This window comes from Phalangium opilio, unplaced genomic scaffold (assembly GCF_054372755.1).
Source record: "Phalangium opilio isolate 3A_F unplaced genomic scaffold, DU_Popi_V2 ptg000011l_1, whole genome shotgun sequence".
NCBI classification, from domain to species: Eukaryota; Metazoa; Arthropoda; class Arachnida; order Opiliones; family Phalangiidae; genus Phalangium; species Phalangium opilio.
In genome coordinates, this window is record NW_028324147.1 from 6,804,346 (window position 1) to 6,820,341 (window position 15,996).

Here is a 15,996-nt window from a genome sequence, read left to right on the forward strand (position 1 = left end):
GAGAGGTTTCAGTGAGATATTTTACACGACCATACTGATGTGTTGAATGCAGAGGAAAGCTGCCTGAAAACCACAAATATGGCTGCCAGAACCGAGTTAAGCCTTGTCAGGATTCTCTGACGTAGTATTGACCATAGGGTCTCTACACATTTAACCAAACCTACACCTATGGCGCCTTCACTGCAAGCGCTCTTGACGACGTGAATTCTTTCTAGTTCAGGCGTGAAAAATCACCTGAATTCATTTTCAAATTAGGCTTAATTCGTACAAGTTCATTTGAAATTTAAACTGAACGTAATTGAAGTGTCTAAAGCTTAGCTACATATTTTTCGTTTCAATTTATCTCGTGATTACCTTTAATTATTAAAACTCTCAAGGCAGGTAAGGTATTGGTAGATTTCCCCATTATAGTGGACGTCCGCCGGTCAGTATCAGTAAAATTTAATTAATTATATTTGGGACCTCCAAGCTTGAATTTGCGCCCGATGATTTTAATTATGTAAAAAGTGTCGACAATTTGCGGTTGAAATATAACGTCACGCGTTACGTGTAATGAACATTATTATAATTCATGTATTTTCTTTATCCGTTTTTGCACGCGGACTTATACGATGCAAAAAAACAGGTTTCCTATCGTCGGCGGCGCGGTTTCTTTGATCTTTCTCCTGGGACAAATTTCGTTTTAATTTAAATGGATTTTTCTCTGCCTTTCTCTCATCTTCAAAAACTAGCTTTTTCACTCTCAAATCTTTCGAAGATTCAACTTATATCGTGGATAGATATCATTAAACGCTAAAGGTTAGAAAATCTATCAAAATAATGAAATTTCACGAATAGGTTAATTGCTTATTAGCTATAGAACTAAAATAAGAAGTAATATATTAACTCGTAAGTGTATTCTAACCGTGAACGAACAAACGGCAAATAACTTACAAAATGCGGGAAATGTTGACTGCGCGCCTATTTTCAGAAACTGAAAAAGTGAAAATCAGCCTTTATACACCTGGGGCATTCCATGCGATTTCGACCAGTGATGTCACCATGGGTCAATCGATTTTTTTCAAATTTGGTACACCATTAGATACCATTAAGAAACTAAGGTTTCCAAGTTTTTAGCTTAAAATATTAAGAACTTTTTGAATAATGCCAATTTTTCAAAAACCCACTATTTTTAAAAACAATTCTTTCATTTCTGTACCCTTTTACTTAAGGAGCCATAACTTCTGTTCTATTAATGTTTTCCTAACGCAATTTAGCAGCCTTGCGCAGTAAAGCAAGGGCTATTCAACGGTGAAATCAGCGAGGTTCTATCACGAAGCATTGTCAAGTTATTAAAGATATAAAATGAAAATTATTTTTTCGTGGGGTTCCATTCCAGTCGGGTTTTGGTCATGTGGACAAGTGATATATTGGAATATTTTACCATCGTTAGATACCTCTTGGAGAGATCTTTAAAATGAGATCTTAAAAAAAATATGGTTTTTCTTCGTTTTGATTTTAAAGACCAAAATCAAATTTCTTGATTTTGATACATTTTGAGATTTAATTTTTTTAACATTGGCAACAATGGCAATAAAAATATCTGAAATTGAGGTAGTTAGAAGAGCGCACGACACACGCAATTCGTGAAAAAAATACTTTCACCCCCCCCCCCTTCAAATGAAAGGTATTTGAACTTTAGAAAGAAATATTTGGCTCTGAGGTCGGAAAATTATATTAAGGGCCTCGTGGAAAATATCGTCTTTTTTCACAGAGAAATTATTTTATTTCGAAAAAGGGTGCAGTACCAAGCCGATGTACTAGTTTCGATCATAAATGCCTCCAACATATTGAGCAACTGATACGCCAAAATTAGAGAGTTGCAATACGAAATATTGAAAATGATGCTTTGCAATACGAAAGGATTTCATACACTACAGTACCTCATTGTCTGGTTATTCTGTTTTATATTAGTAGTAGGCTTAGGCTAAATTAACTTAATTGATCGTAGCATATGTAATATTTGGTATCTGACTGCGTTGTTGTCAATACATATATAACATCCTATTATGTGGTCTTTCGAATGAAAATAAAAATCTTGTGTGAAACTGCCCTTTAGTTTCAGCGCATTAGAAATAAATGGCGTTATCATTAAAAAATTTATTTCGTTCTTATTACGGATAGTGCTAGTTTTGGATAGATAGGTATGTGGCGTAGTATGAGATACCATTATTGTCCATTTGTATTTCGGTGATAAATGGAAGGAAAGTACTAAACTTACTCCTCGCGATGTGAGAGCTCGCTTCCTCATGTGTTTTTCTTGCAAGCTCAATTCGTGCTGGAAGAGCATCTTCGTTTGTTAGGAAGAACTATCTAATTTTGGCGTATCAGTTGCTCAATATGTTGGAGGCATTTATGATCGAAACTAGTACATCGGCTTGGTACTGCACCCTTTTTCGAAATAAAATAATTTCTCTGTGAAAAAAGACGATATTTTCCACGAGGCCCTTAATATAATTTTCCGACCTCAGAGCCAAATATTTCTTTCTAAAGTTCAAATACCTTTCATTTGAAGGGGGGGGGGTGAAAGTACTTTTTTTCACGAATTGCGTGTGTCGTGCGCTCTTCTAACTACCTCAATGTCAGATATTTTTATTGCCATTGTTGCCAATGTTAAAAAAATTAAATCTCAAAATGTATCAAAATCAAGAAATTTGATTTTGGTCTTTAAAATCAAAACGAAGAAAAACCATATTTTTTTTAAGATCTCATTTTAAAGATCTCTCCAAGAGGTATCTAACGATGGTAAAATATTCCAATATATCACTTGTCCACATGACCAAAACCCGACTGGAATGGAACCCCACGAAAAAATAATTTTCATTTTATATCTTTAATAACTTGACAATGCTTCGTGATAGAACCTCGCTGATTTCACCGTTGAATAGCCCTTGCTTTACTGCGCAAGGCTGCTAAATTGCGTTAGGAAAACATTAATAGAACAGAAGTTATGGCTCCTTAAGTAAAAGGGTACAGAAATGAAAGAATTGTTTTTAAAAATAGTGGGTTTTTGAAAAATTGGCATTATTCAAAAAGTTCTTAATATTTTAAGCTAAAAACTTGGAAACCTTAGTTTCTTAATGGTATCTAATGGTGTACCAAATTTGAAAAAAATCGATTGACCCATGGTGACATCACTGGTCGAAATCGCATGGAATGCCCCACCTGAGAAATGCTTAAATGAGCCCATGGATTTTGCACGAAGATCTTGAACGTACGGAAAGTTCAATAAAAGAAAATTTCGACTTCTTCGTGAAAATTTGATACCCTGTTTCAAAAACTGAAAATAAACCTTAGCAATTACGAACCTACGTAATACCTGAGAAAGTTTGAATCGATTACCCACGGATTTTTCCCCATTATGCACCGGTTTTTCACCATTATCCACCAATTTTTTACCCATTATCAACCGATTTTTTACCCATTATCAACCGATTTTTTACCCATTATCAACCGATTTTTTACCCATTATCAACCGATTTTTTTACCCATTATCAACCGATTTTTTTACCCATTATCAACCGATTTTTTACCCATTATCAACCGATTTTTTACCCATTATCAACCGATTTTTTACCCATAATCAACCGATTTTTTACCCATTATCAACCGATTTTTTACCCATTATCAACCGATTTTTACCCATTATTAAATTATGAATCTGCAAATTATCCTTGAACCGATTAATCGGATTTTTACCGATTATCAACCGATTTTTACCCATTATTAACAAATTTTTACCCATTATTAACAAATTTTTACCCATTATTAACCTATGAATCTGTAAATTATCCTTGAACCGATTAATCGGAAAATCAAACTTTAACCGATACATCGTTTTGTGCCTATCACTTTACATAGAGCCAAATTCAATCGTCTCAGATAGAAATTAAGTTGCACACTTTTATAAGTAATTTAGTTATTTATGCTGAATTTAAATTTTCCATCCTATTTCATGATAATTAACGATAACAAAGAATTGGAATCTTTTAATATAAAAATTCTATTGATTCTTTTGTTCACTATAGGGGGGGGGGGGTGTTTGCTTGATTTATTACTAATTAATTAGGGAGTATCCCTTCAAATCATATTCCTTTTGACAACCAGACGCTATTCTCTCCCTCTCCATCGCGACTTCTTTTTATTAAACCTTAGATGACTCGGCGATTTTTTAAACCGATGTCGCCCGCGTTTATGCTTATATAACTTGAGAATTCATTGGCGTACAAGCGGCCGGGTGCCACACAATAACAATATATATGTACGAGCCCCGATTTAATTGACCCACTTCATCAAAAGAGCGAAACGTGCCAATGAATAATTAGGTTGCTACGTCGAGCTCCGTGTTCGCGGTTACAAGACGAATATTGTCAAAGGCTTAAATGGTTCGTAATTCAATTCGTTCACAATCACTGCAGGGTTTTCGCGGCGACTAACGACAGTCGAACACGAACGATGTAAAGGTTTAAAAACGCGACAGTTTTCGTTAATTTATGCAAATGATAAGCGAAAAACTCTTGATATTAAAAACTATATCTAAAGAAATAAATGTTCGAACAATTGTCGCTCGCTAGAATGGTTTCAGAAGCGAGTAAGGTACCCTCGAAGAAACAATTAAGCCTCTCGTGATTAAATAGTTTGTTGAACCTTTTTTTAACGCTTTAAAGGGATACATGTAATATTTAAAGACTGTAAACCCTTGACAGTGCTATAAAAATTATTACGTGTAACCCTTAATCTGGAATCTCAGAGTGATTGGTCCGCTGTAGAAACCCAAGACAATAATTTGAGCTTTGAGGAACAAAACGATAGGTTGATGTGTCTTGAAAGGTTTTGAAATTTGTTTGGGTGATTTCGTGGTCACTCGATCGCATTACGTACCTTCTTACTCTCATAAACAAGGAGGTTTCTGGAATAAATTAAGAGTGATGTTCTTTGGGCGATTTTGAGTCGAAAATTTGGGTTTAATGTTAATTCTGAGACTTTCTTAATTTCACTGTATTATTTGACATAAAAATTGCTGGTAAAAATTACCCCCCTTTCTCCTATCCCATACATTCCTAACATAGGAGACATTTTTTGAACTATTTGAAGTATACAGACTTAGCGAAATTCTTTCTTGCACCCTCATGCAGTCCATACTTCACAGCATTACAATCAGTTCTAACTTGAAAAATTACACTATTCTAGAATTTCTACGGCCAGCGATCGACTCATGCCATACCAAAGGATAATCATACGTTTACGTCCGTAAGTCTCAAACGCTGTAAAGTGTAATTCAAACAGCGTATTTGGTAAATTTTTATACCCATGCTGCTAAGAAGAAAAGATCCCACTGATGAGCTGGTGGAACAATACTTCTCTTCGCGAGAAGTGTACCACAAAGCGGGATAATTGTAACATAATTCTTCCCAACATCATTTTACATTTGGAGCAAGGTTACTAAACCGAATCACAAACGCGATAAATAGTTCCCTCATCATTACTCTATTAGCGCTGAACTATTTGCCAAGGTGGATTTTGTCCCGCGTCAAGACAATCAAGGTTTGTGGGTTGATTTGTGAGGATTTAGTACCAAACAGTTATAGAATTCACCCTAGCACGGTGCGATGCCCATCTGAAGTTTGATGAGCATTAGAGCAAACAAAAAGGATTAGCCAGGGAAGAATCATGTAACATAACTAAAGTATTAAGAGGATACAGAGTGTCATCCTTCTTCTATTATCCCCTTCTGATATTAGTTTTCTCTGGTAGTTCAAATGCTGCAAAGTGTCTGTCTGCAACATGCAGCATATTTGGTAATACCATTCCCACACATTGAACACTTTTCGTGGACCCTCATTGGGAATGCAGAGTTAAAACAAAACCGTCTAATAATACTTAAAATAATTTCGGGGTAATTAACAATCCCGCCTAGGAATTCCTTCTTTGTGACGTCAACAATTAATTAATGCTTGCTATTATTATAAACGGATACTTATGGCGATAAACGTATGATGGGTATGCACGAAAAATAAAATAAATCTGGGGAAGCAACACTGCAGCGCAGGTAAGAATAGGGGAGGGATGAAGAAAGGTAAAAGGGGGGATGGGTCGCGCCTTTCTCGCGCCCGGAGAAAAGATGAAAGGATGCCGACAACGTTTTGTGAGGTCCCGCGCCGCCATACCTGTCTGTTCAACCTTAATCAATTAATAAAGCTTAATCCACCTAAGGGTGATAACTCTAACAACTCGGCTCCGAGTTCCCAGGCTAAACCTTAATTGACGTTTTGCTCGCGAATGATTCCTACACTTCTTCGAATCGCGGTATATCTTTGGAAATAATCATCGCGCGGCCGAGAAAGCAATGAAAAATAACGATAGCGTTCGTGTTATTTGAACTAATGAAGATTCATAAGGCAATGAGTGAGTGAATTAAGTCGAAAGAGACTTGCTTTTGTTTGGTTTATCCAGTTATTCCAGCTTCTCTTTCATTAAATAGGATATTTTGAACGAATAATTCGTTATTTAGCCACGATATCCGACTAATTTTTTTTAACTTACTCCCCCTTCAGCGTTATTTTAAAAAGAAAGAAAGAAAGAATTAAAGCCTTTTCTTTCGCATGCTCTGAAAGTTAATCAATATTGAGCTAGCCAGTATTAATTATAATTAATATTATCTAAACTCCAATGAATATTATTAAAAAGCCACTTTTAAAAATTCCATTATGGTTTTTTCCCATGGATGCCGTTGGGAAAAACGTAAATGTTTTTGGAATAATATAGTCACTTGTGGATTGGATTTCGCACGGATTTAGGCCTAGTTGTTTGTTCTTATCTCTGTGAAATTTTACATTGGGTTGAAACAAAGTCTGTCTGTCTGTAAATAACGCCCTGGTCGAGTTAGGCTTGTAAAATATGATTATTTATTTTAGTAGCTTATAATATACATCGTTTTCAGACTATAGGAGGATTTATACCATTTACACCAGGAGGCAAGGCTACTTGACGGTCAAAGTGCAATACCAAGAAGCCTGGCCTCCTGGTGTAAATGGTATCAATCCTCCTAGTCTGAAAACTATGTCTTAGTGAAGTTTCCATTGGCACTTTCTACAGGATGCGCTCTAGAATGTAAGAGACACATAACAACAAAGGTTTAATTGTCATATTATGATAATAAAACTGGTTAATTATTAAAGTGGAGGTCATAGAAAAGGTCACCCTTAGAAGCGCTCAATTTTACCGATTTGTTGTTTTCTTGAACAATATAAAGTCCTAATTTTCAATTATACTTTGGTCATGTGGTCAAGCATTGAGCCCAGTTGTCCCATAATTCCTATAAAATCCTATATTTTTTTACTTAATCGAAGTTTTCGTATAGTTTAGCATCAATTTTATTAAAATTTAGCTCGTTTATCGAGATTACATTTGACTAAACACCGAAATTGCGGAGCTACCTCAGGATGTTTTATATATTATATTTTAATTAGGTTCCTCTGAATTAATCCAATTGGTTATTTTTGTTTGAGATTTTTCTACATAGTTTAAGTCAAAACATTATTATATATGAGCATTTATAGTCCTTTTTTCTCCTATAAAAACCTATAATTCCGGGGAAAATCCTATATTTTCTTATAGGGAATTTAAATTTTTGGCTGGAAATCCTGGGTCAAGATATCGGACAGCTCCAATCACGGTTCAAAATATCACATCGCATAAATTAATTAAACCCGTACTATATATAGTTGGTAAAGAAATGTATACTCAAATCGAAGCTAGCTAAGCTACGATATACGGTCCTTATATATTTCAAAACTGTATATTATAATTCCAACCAAATTTTTTGCGTGGTACCATCAAATAATACAATTTAAAAAAAAAGTCGAGTTAAAATTCAAATGTTATTTGCCTGGAGGGTTAAATGTTTTAAATGGCTTCTGCAAAAAATGGAGACTCTATTAGTAATAATAGCCAGATTAATAGCTTGTTTTTTCAAAACCCCCCTTTAATTTAATTCGTGAGGTGGTACCCTCTATTTAATCGTCGCATAGCAAGGGATACCCAAGATGGTATACACCGCGCCGTCCCACAAGAACCGGTAATAAAATCCCCTTATTAAATTCCAACATCTCTTCTCTGGACAAATTTATCTTAAAGGTAAAGGATGATGATGAAGAATGTTTTTCATTGTTTAAAGAAACCATTTAAAAACAAAGGATCATTTTGTGCTCTCAGTGCAATTTTATCAGGACTTCTGCTATGGGACAAGTTACTAAAGTACTGATTTGAAGTGAACTGTTTGTTTGGCTAACCAATTAGTCTGGGTGGCCACACTGGAAGAACTCAAAAACTCAGTCCTGCACCGACAGCACACTGAGTAATCAACTCCAATCCCAAACCCAGGGCCATAGAGGGAATGGAAAGACCACACGATCAGCTTCTCCGTGGCCCGGGCCGCGTGTAGTAGGATTTTCTTGATGGGGGTCCTGCTTTTTCGTCCACTTTCCCTGGGCCCACAAACACTCTGAACGGCCCTGCCCAAACCGCTTTATAAATAAAGCTGCAATTTTGCAGGAACGCTACTCTTAAGTAGTAGTTGGTACGTATTAAGAATTTTCAGATCCGCAGCCATTTTGAAAAAATGGCGACCCGAAATGCCGAAATGCGTAAAACATTCGTTGGGGAATAACGTATATACGTATCAACAGATTTCATTAATATATTATAAGCTGATTCATATCTATATCCAATCACGCGGCTTTTAGGATTATACTTGCATGCAGCCTCCGCCATCTTTTAAAATGGCGGGCCACACAGTAAGAAAAATGTCCGGGTCCTTATAGTTGGTTTATAAAAAATCAAAAATTTTTATTTTAGGATTACTTTGCCTTTAAAGTCTCTCTCTCCGCATGCATTGTCTTCAGATTGGTTTTCGTTTTTGAATTGCGGGGGTCTAATATTTTCCCCTTAATTGTCATTCCATACATTGCGGATTAAGGGAGGGGTAGGGGATACGCTTGTGGCAAACCATTGCTTATAGTCGTGCCCTGTCATTAAATTCGCCGCCGACTCTTGTCTTAAATATTGGCCCTGGGGCTGTAATATATGCCCTGCCTTTAGACTACACTATTACTACACTTAGTATACATGACCGTAATGTTCGAATAAGGTGTTTTTTTTTTTTTTTCTTATTTTATTATAGTTCAACTTGTCCTACACGTTGGGCTATTAGAATCCTTTAACAGGAGTTTAATCGAGGGGGCCTGCACGAAAATTTACCCATTAAACAGAATGAAAATTTACTTATTCCCCGTCCACATTAACGGAATATTCGTGATGAAATCTGATAGAATTTATGCCTACAGACGGTCCTACCAAGAAGCGATACCTAGTTTACTAGGGAGAAGGTATAAATTCGCCACATTTCTAGCTTTATCTCCAGTCCAAACGTATTGTAGGTCCGGAGTTAATCCCCGCCTCTAAATTACAACCAGAATCTCATTGGTTCTTGAAACCTCACGTCAGCCCGACGCGAATGACGAAAATTACGTATCCTCCGACTGAGGAGAGGCGTAATAGCCCGGCCTCCTTATATTACGTATCCTCCGACTGAGGAGAGGCGTAATAGCCCGGCCTCCTTATACGCCCCCCCCCTTGTATTTTGAAAGGGGGACTGGGACTATGGCACGCGCGAATACTTAGGCATCTTATAACTTCTCCCTAGTAAACTAGATATCGCTTCTTGTTATTACTATATACTAAACTGGATTTTCTTTTAGTTATTAGGATCTTCGATTTGTGCACTGGGGGTTTCTGATAAGTCTGTAGTAAATTAAAGGGTTGTGTTCTTTGGGTCAAACCGTAAGTTCATTTGCGATTGGTTAGTGACTTAGGTGAAACGTCATAGATTCTCTTAAAGCGACGCCTGGTGAGGCGCTGTCAAAGGCTTAGCAATGCAGACTAAATAGGAAGATGGACTGCAATTTAACCGACTGTAGTCAAGTCCCGCTTGTTCTCGAACTAGCTCTTTGTAAGTCTATAGCATTACGAAATATGGGTACTGTCATACTTATAGAACATATCTTATGAACTTATGACAATATTAATAATTGCAACACACGTCAAAAACTAATTGCATTTGAAAAGTATAACAGCAAGAATTATTTTTCTAATGAAACTAAACAATACGTAATACTTAATTTCAAAAACTAATGCATATCATAATGAAATTATAAATTGGTGTAAAAATTATATGCAAGAGCACATTTGCAGATGGATAGCAAAGAGCAACATGCAGTAATGTTTTCAAAATTCGAATTTATTTTTTCGCCATTTTATTTAGATTTTTTTTTGTTATATTCAAGGTTTCGAGTTATGGAAAAAATATAAAATATTTCTATAGTTTTTTTTTTCAAGGAGTGTTCAGTAAGCCGAGAAATTTTAAGTGTTTGGGTATGTCGAGTTGGTTTCTCAGTTATATAAAAGAATTTATTTTTATTAACTCAAGAAGCGCAAATGTACAGCGCTCAAAACCAAAAATCTCACTTTCTTTCAAAATTCTTTAAAATTCAGATTTATTCCTTTGAATTTTGAGATATTAAGGAATTTTTTTAAGTTATTAATTCTTCCTTTCAAAACTGCAAAATTGCGGACTATACTTTTGAAAATCGCAAAACTACGGGCTTTCCCTTTGAAAATCGGCAAAAACTACGGGCTTTCCCTTTGAAAATCGCGAAACTACGGGCTTTCCCCTTGAAAATGGCGAAACTACGGGCTTTCCCCTTGAAAATCGACAAAAACTACTGGCTTTCCCTTTGAAAATCGCGAAACTACTGGCTTTCCCTTTGAAAATCGCGAAACTACTGGCTTTCCCCTTGAAAATCGACAAAAACTACTGGCTTTCCCCTTGAAAATCGACAAAAACTACTGGCTTTCCCCTTGAAAATCGACAAAAACTACTGGCTTTCCCCTTGAAAATCGACAAAAACTACTGGCTTTCCCCTTGAAAATCGACAAAAACTACTGGCTTTCCCCTTGAAAATCGACAAAAACTACTGGCTTTCCCCTTGAAAATCGACAAAAACTACTGGCTTTCCCCTTGAAAATCGACAAAAACTACTGGCTTTCCCCTTGAAAATCGACAAAAACTACTGGCTTTCCCCTTGAAAATCGACAAAAACTACTGGCTTTCCCCTTGAAAATCGACAAAAACTACTGGCTTTCCCCTTGAAAATCGACAAAAACTACTGGCTTTCCCCTTGAAAATCGACAAAAACTACTGGCTTTCCCCTTGAAAATCGACAAAAACTACTGGCTTTCCCCTTGAAAATCGACAAAAACTACTGGCTTTCCCCTTGAAAATCGACAAAAACTACTGGCTTTCCCCTTGAAAATCGACAAAAACTACTGGCTTTCCCCTTGAAAATCGACAAAAACTACTGGCTTTCCCCTTGAAAATCGACAAAAACTACTGGCTTTCCCCTTGAAAATCGACAAAAACTACTGGCTTTCCCCTTGAAAATCGACAAAAACTACTGGCTTTCCCCTTGAAAATCGACAAAAACTACTGGCTTTCCCCTTGAAAATCGACAAAAACTACTGGCTTTCCCCTTGAAAATCGCGAAACTACGGGCTTACCCCTTGAAAATCGCGAAACTACGGGCTTACCCCTTGAAAATCGCGAAACTACGGGCTTACCCCTTGAAAATCGCGAAACTACGGGCTAAACCCCTTGAAAATCGCGAAACTAGAGGCTTACCCATAGAAAATCGAAAAAAACTACGGGCTTTCCCATAGAAAATAACGAAAAAAACTACGGGCTTTCCCTTTGAAAATCGCAAAATACAATTTTTTTGAAGACAACAATATCCACTTTTTTAAAAAACAGGGAGTATTACCATTTAAAACCAACCCTAAATTATGAAATTTACTTCTGCTATAATAAATAAAAATCACCCAAATTAAATCAAGTGAAGCTGATGAAATCAATTTCTATTTTCAATAATGAACGTTTAAACCAACCCTTATAATCTCGCAGCAAACTGCATTGCGATATAATAGAAAAACAATTTAATAATACAAAAAATAAAATTAAATAAAAATGACTTTGTAAAGTGCCCAGAAGGCATGCACAGTCTATGATGGCGGTGCTGGTACTACAATCATTAGCCATGGAACAGTATTAAAGCCAAGATTCCCGAAAATTAAATTATATTCGAGTCAAGCCCTTTTTTCATGCCGTTTAGAACTTTAGATTAAAGCCAGCGAGCTTTTTGATATAGAAAAGATAGATTTATACGATTGAGCCTCGGGCTAACTTCAAATCACCGTTCGTACGTAAGTTCGTTCTTGATTCAATATTCGGGTAGGTAGTCAAGACGTGTACTTACGATATTAAACTTTACTTAAATTGAAACTACAAATTAATATTCCATTCGAGGGGAAAGAAATATTTAAAGAAAGAAATAAAATTTTTTTTAATCATTTGTTTGAATTTGATTCCATGTTGTAAGATTAAGCTATTATGGGGGAGAAGAAAAATGTTCTAGGTTCGCGATGTTTTTTTAATTTTTTTTTTTTTTGAAGTCTTTGCTTCCGCGTTATGGTAATTGGTTTTCAACGCAAACGTCAATAGTAAATATAGAGTGGATAAATATTGGTTTGTTTTTATTTTAAGGTATATTGAGGGCGTTTCTCTGAAGATTTATTAGAAATTAGGGGTGTGTTCTTTGGGCGATTTTGAGTCGAAAATGTTCTGTGACATTTTGTCCTAAGGGCCATCGTTTTCAAGTTAAGATAGGGATAGAAACAATGGTCTTAAGTAGGGCTGTACTTTTTAGTACTGGGTTCTGATCTTTTGGTCTCGACCAGTCTGTGCTTCCTAGCAATACCCCAGTGTTTTACAGCCGAACTTGGAGATTATCTATCTATATATTTACACGTGTAAACCGTAACCGCGTGAAAATTTTAATTTGAGGGACAGTCATTTCCATTTTCAAATGCATCGATTACAGAAAGGCCTTCAATATGTAAATGCATGTCCTAATGTTTTGTAATATTATTTACGTATCTAGCTGATTGTGTTGCAATATTGACATATCACTGTTTACTTTCTTAAAAAATAAACTAACAAATAAGTGATATAATGTTTTAATTTTAAAAGAAATTGGTAGTCTTTTATTCAATTAAAATTAAAAATTATGCATTTTTACGATAAACAAAATTTGTGTAGTGTCAACTTTAAAATATATTTAGTTTTTGTTGCTTGTTCCTGAATTATTTTGGACTACTTGTAGGCCAAACAACTATCTGTGATATTATGACCAATTACAGCAAACCGCAGAATAAATCTAACTTTCCTCTAGGAAGCCTTTTTGATAGATCGTTGTCTATGATCAAAATTTACAAGTCCAAAATTCAAAATATTGCCAGGCAATGAGAACAGATATTTAAAACAAGGAGAGTGAAAGCTCAAACTTCCTTCCGTCAATTTAAAAACCTCAATTTTAAGGAAACTATATACCTCTTCATATATTTCCGGTCTAAACACTTAGCCCGCTGAGAAAAATGCTCGCCCTTCGCGGAAGTTACCAAAAATACTTATAGCACGAAAATTAAAATAACTAGAGGTACCGTTTCGATTTGTTGGTATAATTCTTTGTTCTACTACAGTTTTTAAACTTCCTAAACCCTCAACCTGGTCCACCCGCACCACCAATTACGAAATCAATCAAAGTCAAAAACTCACCTAAGGCATCCCTCTGTTTCTCTCCGTGCAAAATACCATCGATGGAATGTTTATTATGTTGTCCGAGTCTCATTTGTTGATGCTGTCCATGATGATGGTCACTTTTGGTCAAGCCCGTATTATCGTAACTGTTTATGTTGTTGTTGGCTTTCTTTTCGCATTCGTGACAATCGCGTTGCTTGCACGAGCACCCGGTCCCTTGAACTCCGGGTCCACCACCACCACCTCCGTCGTTGGAGGAACCGGGGGACCCGACCCCGGAAGAATGGTGAGACCCCCCAGAGCTGCCCCTTAAAAGACGGCTGATGGAGCTGATGGAAGGGGCTGTTGTGCGATCGCATAGACCTTCTTTGATGAGACGGTCCCGGATTTCCCAGCTAAAGATACCCGGGTTCTCTCTCTGGTATTCCTCGATGCGGCTCTCAACGTCCGGGGTTGATACCCGAGGTTTACTGCCGCCGATTACACCCGGACGGATGCTACCAGTCTCCTGTTAAACGATACCAATAGAAAGCGTAGGCATTAGATTCTAGAAACTCTAGAATAATTTTGAAATTAGTGAGATTTGTATTTGTGTTCATTTTATTAGATCTGTACTTGACTCCTAAGTCCGCGGGCATGCCTGTGGTGTGATGTTTTTTGGGATTCATTCGTGCGTATAATCATTTTATGATTATGGTCTCTCCTGTCACGAAATCGTGTTTGGATGCGTGAAAGTTAAGTAGTTGTATACTTTCTTTTGTTTTGGGTTAAGTTAAACAACGGTATTTATGTTTACACGTGTTTTCAGGTGTTTGATAGCACTATACACCTGCGATTTATCGGGTTATTGTTAAGATTTACTATGGGGAAACATCATATGAGAATTTTTCAACAGGTTCAAAACGGTTTGGGACTAATTTAGCAAACTATTCGCCGGAAGTATGTAGTATATCAAACCATTTTTGTGCAATGCAAACTCCGAAGTCCAAAGTAGGCTGAGAGATAAACACTTCAAAAATTAGCTGGACCAGTTTAAAAATTAAATGCTTGGGATCTACTGGCCTTGTGGCCACTTAATTAATTAAAAACGTTCCAAGACTAACCATTTTAATTGGCCAATGTCCAGTTTATTTAACTAAAGTACTTGGCTTATTGGCCAGTTTAAAAAGCCTTATTTCTCAGCCTGGTACGAAGCAAGAACTGTCGAAATATTTTTTCTCTATTTGTCGTTGTTTTACCGAGCGATTTCTAACAGTTTGGTATTATGTGTAAGGGTAACTAGGCAATCCCGAACTCTTGGGTACTGGCGAACTAAATTCTATATCATACCAGTTAGTTTCACCGCGTTGAACTTGATAGTTAATATTTACAGTTACTTTGCGATATACTATGTAATTTATTTAAGGTTTGTTTTGTCAGGAGCTAGTTAATCAAGGGAGTGTACAACATCGATAATAAATTAAAAAAATTACCTGATATCTGTTGAGTATTTTTGAGACGCATCCGTGGGACACCCTGAGTTGTCTACTGATGACACAGGGTCTGACCCCGGCAGCTGCCATTTCGACTATCTTCAGCCTGATATGGTTAGGTAACGGCCGTCCGTTAATAAAGACACCACCCAGCTGGTTGACCCTTCCTTGACCTGCACGGTTAAACCAAACATTAACTCGACACCCCGGAAGTCACTTAAAATTTTAAATCGATGTACGTACCTTGGAACGGATATCCGGTGAAGATGGGACGGATATTCAACGCACTCGAAACCGCCATTTCATCCGATTTGAAACCACCGTAAACATGCATGGCGAATGTTTTGATGTGACGACTTCCTTAAGTTTAATTCACAAGGCACTTTAATTAACTACGATGACTTCAATGGTAACATCGGGTCTCAGGGACCTCGGGTACAGTTTTTAACCGATTAATTAGATTAACTCTGGCGGTTTGTTTAAAAACTTTAAAATACCGCGCAACTTGTGGTTAGGGTAAACATAAACTCAATTCCGTCCGGGCGGTAAGCGCGACTTTACCCTATTTACTTCACGGCTTTTTCGATTCTGGGAAAGATTGTCCGTGAAGTGTAAAAACGGAGCGAGTCTTAAAAAATTTCCTCCCCAAGTGGACCCCGTTTTCATCCGGGTGACCGATTTGGGCGGGAAAACATTTAACTGGGCGGGAAAACGCAACTCGTGCATGACATGAGGAAGATAGAGAAAACAATTTTCCCGCCTTTTTCCTCCATCTGG

General features: G+C 36.7%; 1 protein-coding gene and 1 long non-coding RNA gene across 4 annotated transcripts in view; one reads left to right on the forward strand and one right to left on the reverse strand.

Moving 5' to 3' along the window:
- LOC149710129 (uncharacterized) overlaps nt 1-6,943 on the forward strand; it is a 210,185-nt gene extending 203,242 nt beyond the window's left edge. The window contains exons 6-7 of one of the 2 annotated variants that reach the window (XR_016376850.1): nt 5,230-5,289; nt 5,364-6,943. This is a non-coding gene — a long non-coding RNA (uncharacterized LOC149710129). Of the gene's footprint in view, nt 1-5,229 lie in introns of both variants that reach the window. The other variant, XR_016376849.1, reaches the window with a different exon arrangement.
- LOC149710136 (paired box protein Pax-3-B-like) overlaps nt 1-15,862 on the reverse strand; it is a 38,901-nt gene extending 23,039 nt beyond the window's left edge. The window contains exons 1-3 of one of the 2 annotated variants that reach the window (XM_089859539.1): nt 15,463-15,862; nt 15,220-15,392; nt 13,766-14,255 (exon numbers count right to left, since the gene is read on the reverse strand). In XM_089859539.1, coding sequence (XP_089715665.1) covers nt 13,766-14,255; nt 15,220-15,392; nt 15,463-15,553 — 754 coding nt within the window. In that variant the 5' untranslated portion in view covers nt 15,554-15,862. The remainder of the gene's footprint in view (nt 1-13,765; nt 14,256-15,219; nt 15,393-15,462) is intronic. The other variant, XM_089859532.1, reaches the window with a different exon arrangement.
- Between the last annotated feature and the right edge of the window lie 134 nt (nt 15,863-15,996).